General features: G+C 42.1%; 1 protein-coding gene across 1 annotated transcript; it reads right to left on the bottom strand.

Moving 5' to 3' along the window:
• Positions 1 to 1,329: 1,329 nt before the first annotated feature.
• On the bottom strand, positions 1,330 to 2,946 carry LOC129833745 (dexamethasone-induced Ras-related protein 1-like). Its single transcript, XM_055898539.1, has 2 exons — positions 2,568 to 2,946; positions 1,330 to 2,352 (listed from the first exon to the last, which is right to left on the bottom strand). Exons 1-2 carry the CDS (start codon positions 2,824 to 2,826, stop codon positions 1,823 to 1,825), a joined length of 789 nt encoding a protein of 262 aa, XP_055754514.1. The 5' UTR covers positions 2,827 to 2,946; the 3' UTR covers positions 1,330 to 1,822.
• Positions 2,947 to 3,360: the final 414 nt, after the last annotated feature.

Below are 3,360 nucleotides of genomic sequence, written 5' to 3'. Positions count from 1 at the left end.
AAGTAGGATTTTACTGTACAAATTACGGGGCAGCCCCCAAAGTGACTCTTTACACTGTATGCAAGAATTCTCTGTGTTATTGTGCCATCCCCCATTGTGTCATCTCTTGTGAAGAAGAGGTTCAGTTGTCTTTAGGTAGGTCTGATATCTCATTGGAGGTTAACTTTACAGTAATGCTATTGGTCATCAACTTTTGAATCTAATCATGGTGAAATGGTTCTAACAGGGTCTTAGCTTCATTGCCGCATTCTATAGTTTTTTCCTGATCTGCGCTGCTGAGATACCTACACTCTTTCTCTATCTCTCTCCACCCCAGGGACTCTTGGGGCATGACCTTTCAGGCTGTGACCTCTCTCGCTCTCTGATCATGCCTAGAATAATGCCTTATCATGCTTATTAATGCTTTGTAACTGAAGTGTTATGCCTTGTATGTGAATCCATTCCTTTTACAAAGTAATTAAATACACTTGTATCCATTCTCAGACATGTATTGATTGCCTAACTGAACTGTAGTCTCTTGCATATTGCTAAATCATCTAATGCAGTCAAAAACATTTTAATAGGCTAATTGCATAGTCTTATCATGGGTCGCATGTGAGGTATAAATAATATACATTAATACAAAACATTATGAACACCTGCTCTATCCATGACGTACACCAGGGGTGGGCAACGTTGATGAGGGGCCGCAGTGGTGGCTCCTGGGTCTGTGTACTCACATCCTCACACATGGGCTAATTGAGTGACAGCTGATGCACAACCACATTTCAAAAGGGCACATTGTGTATTCTATTATTCTGACTCTCAACAGAAAGCTGAGACCTGACTGCCCCCCCCCCCCCCCCCCCTCCAATAAATATCAGAGTTTTCAGGTCAAATTGGTCTACAAGCCTACAAAAGGGGGGCTGCATTGGGCCGCATGCAGCCACCAGTTGCCCATCGCTGAAATAGACTGAGCAGCTGAATCCAGGTAAAGGCTATGATCCCTTATTAATGTCACCTGTTAAATCTACTCCAATCAGTGTAGATGAAGGGGAGGAGACCGGTTAAAGAAGGATTTTTAAGCCTTGAGACATGTATTGTGTATGTGTGCCATTCAGAGGGTGAATGGGCAAGACAAAACATTGAAGTGCCTTTGAAAGGACGGGGTGCAACTAAATATTAGGAAGGTGTTCTTAATGTTTTGTACACTTAGTGTACTTGAAAAATGAATGTTAGGTTATAGGCAATACTTAAAAAATGTAATTTCACTGAGAAGACCTGAGAATATCCTTATTTACCATCAATGTTATTATACAAGCACAATAAAAAGGATGACAGACATGGTAATTATAGTTGTCAAATGGTTTTATTTTCTCCTCATGTTTCTTTCTTTGTGAAAAGTAAACGATGACAGAATAATAAATATACATTCATAGATTTGTTCAGAATGAAATTAGCGTTCAAGTTCATTTCCATGTAAAAAAAAACAAAATGCTAAATGTAAACAAGAGCCACCCCATAGGTAAAGGCAACATTCTACATTCAGTAGAGGCAGATTTTACAGCATGTAGATGACAAGAATAGGCTACCTCAATGTAGGTTCTCTAAAGCTACATCCCTTTTGAGAGGCCTGACTCCACAGGGACATTTCTGCCGGACTGACCATGTCATACACCCTCTCGGCGCGTCCTGGCACGGTTTGGGATACACACCCCTTGCTGTCACTGCGCCCTGGGGTTCTGTGTTATCCTGGACTCCGCACACTGGCGAGAAGCCTGGCGGGAATCATCCCTATCGGTGTATTTCGTTACAATGATCCTGCACATTGTCAGTAAATTGCTTAGCTGATGGTGCAACTCTGTTTACTCTGTCCGCCGCCAGTAGCTTTCTCTTTTATGTACCTCAAGTCACTGTGCACGCTTGGTCGGCGCGCGAACGGTTCCACAATACCGTATGCCTCCCCGTCTTTGAATTTCTTATTTCTGAATGACTTTCTTCTGCTGTTTTGCAGTACTTCGCAAAACTGTAAGGACACTTTGCGGTGAGAGTCCGGGCTCATCTCGTTGGGCAGTTTAGCCATGGTAAAAAGAGTCTGAAACATCTGGTCGACATTAGTGTTCCGTTTTGCAGAGATCTCATAGTAGGCACACTGTTCATCACCAGCCACCAGCTGCTCAATCTCCTCATTCTGAACCTCCCGGTTAAACTCCCGGTCACACTTGTTCCCGCAGATAACTATCGGAACATCCACGTTCTCTTTGGTTTTGTTTTTCAGGCAGGACTTGGTCTCGTAAATTTGACGCTTCAGGCGCTGGACCTCTTGGAAGGAGTCTCTGTTATCCAGACTGAACACCAAGATAAAAACGTCACCTGAAAGAGCAAGGGAAGGCACATTAATATCACAGCTGAAAAAGTCCATTATTACATAGGCCTAGGCTAAATGTGTACAATAAAAGTGTTGCATATAGCATTATTGCATGCATGATTTATTAAAACATCCCATACATATAATTTCGATGTAGCTATAAATTCCAGTGTGGCTTTCATTCATATTATTTGTTTTGTTAGTTCTGAGTTAAGCTTACCAGTAAGGATAGAGAGTCTCCTCATAGCGGGGAAGGGATGGTTTCCAGAGGTGTCCAGAATGTCCAACTGGTATACATCTCCCCGAATGCAGTATAATTTTCTATGAAAGTCTTCGATGGTCGGCGTGTACTGGTCCTCGACTCTTTCGTTCAGAAACCGACAGATGATGGCCGTCTTGCCAACTTTTGTAGAGCCCAGAATCACCATCCTGTGGCAATTTTTGGCCGGGATTTTAAACTCGTTCTCGGAGGGAGACATGTTATTTTTCTTTGCGCCCGACGTGTGTCTTTGGTGCGAAGGCGAGATGGTGAATGCAACCTCTAATAGTCTAGAGGGATATTGTCTGTTTGTAAGCGCTGCTGCTTTGCTGAATCTGAGGAGAGCGCGACTGGGTATATATATGCGATGCTGACCACTCCTCCTAGGCGCGTCATGCATTACGCATTGGTCTGACAGGAGAAAGTTTGTGGTTATTATTATGCTCTTGTTGTTGCGTCCGTCTGTCTAGTCCGTATGTATGAGCAGACAGTAATTATATAAACTGTTTAGAGAAAAATAAAAAAATATTTATGTGTAAAACAATATAAATATCGGCCTACCTAAAAACTCAAGCATAGATAATGTTGTTGTTGCTGAGTTCAAATCATACACACGGATATGTTAATTAACATAGTCCAAAGATGTTTTCATAAATATAAATGCAAAATCACAATGTGCTAAATCTCCTCTTTTGGTGGGGACTCAAGGGTCCCACAAAATGGCGTTATCTACCATGGCAATAAAATGTATTTT

This window comes from Salvelinus fontinalis, chromosome 34, assembly GCF_029448725.1.
Source record: "Salvelinus fontinalis isolate EN_2023a chromosome 34, ASM2944872v1, whole genome shotgun sequence".
NCBI lineage: Eukaryota > Metazoa > Chordata > Actinopteri > Salmoniformes > Salmonidae > Salvelinus > Salvelinus fontinalis.
This window is presented reverse-complemented; position numbering and strand designations above follow the sequence as displayed.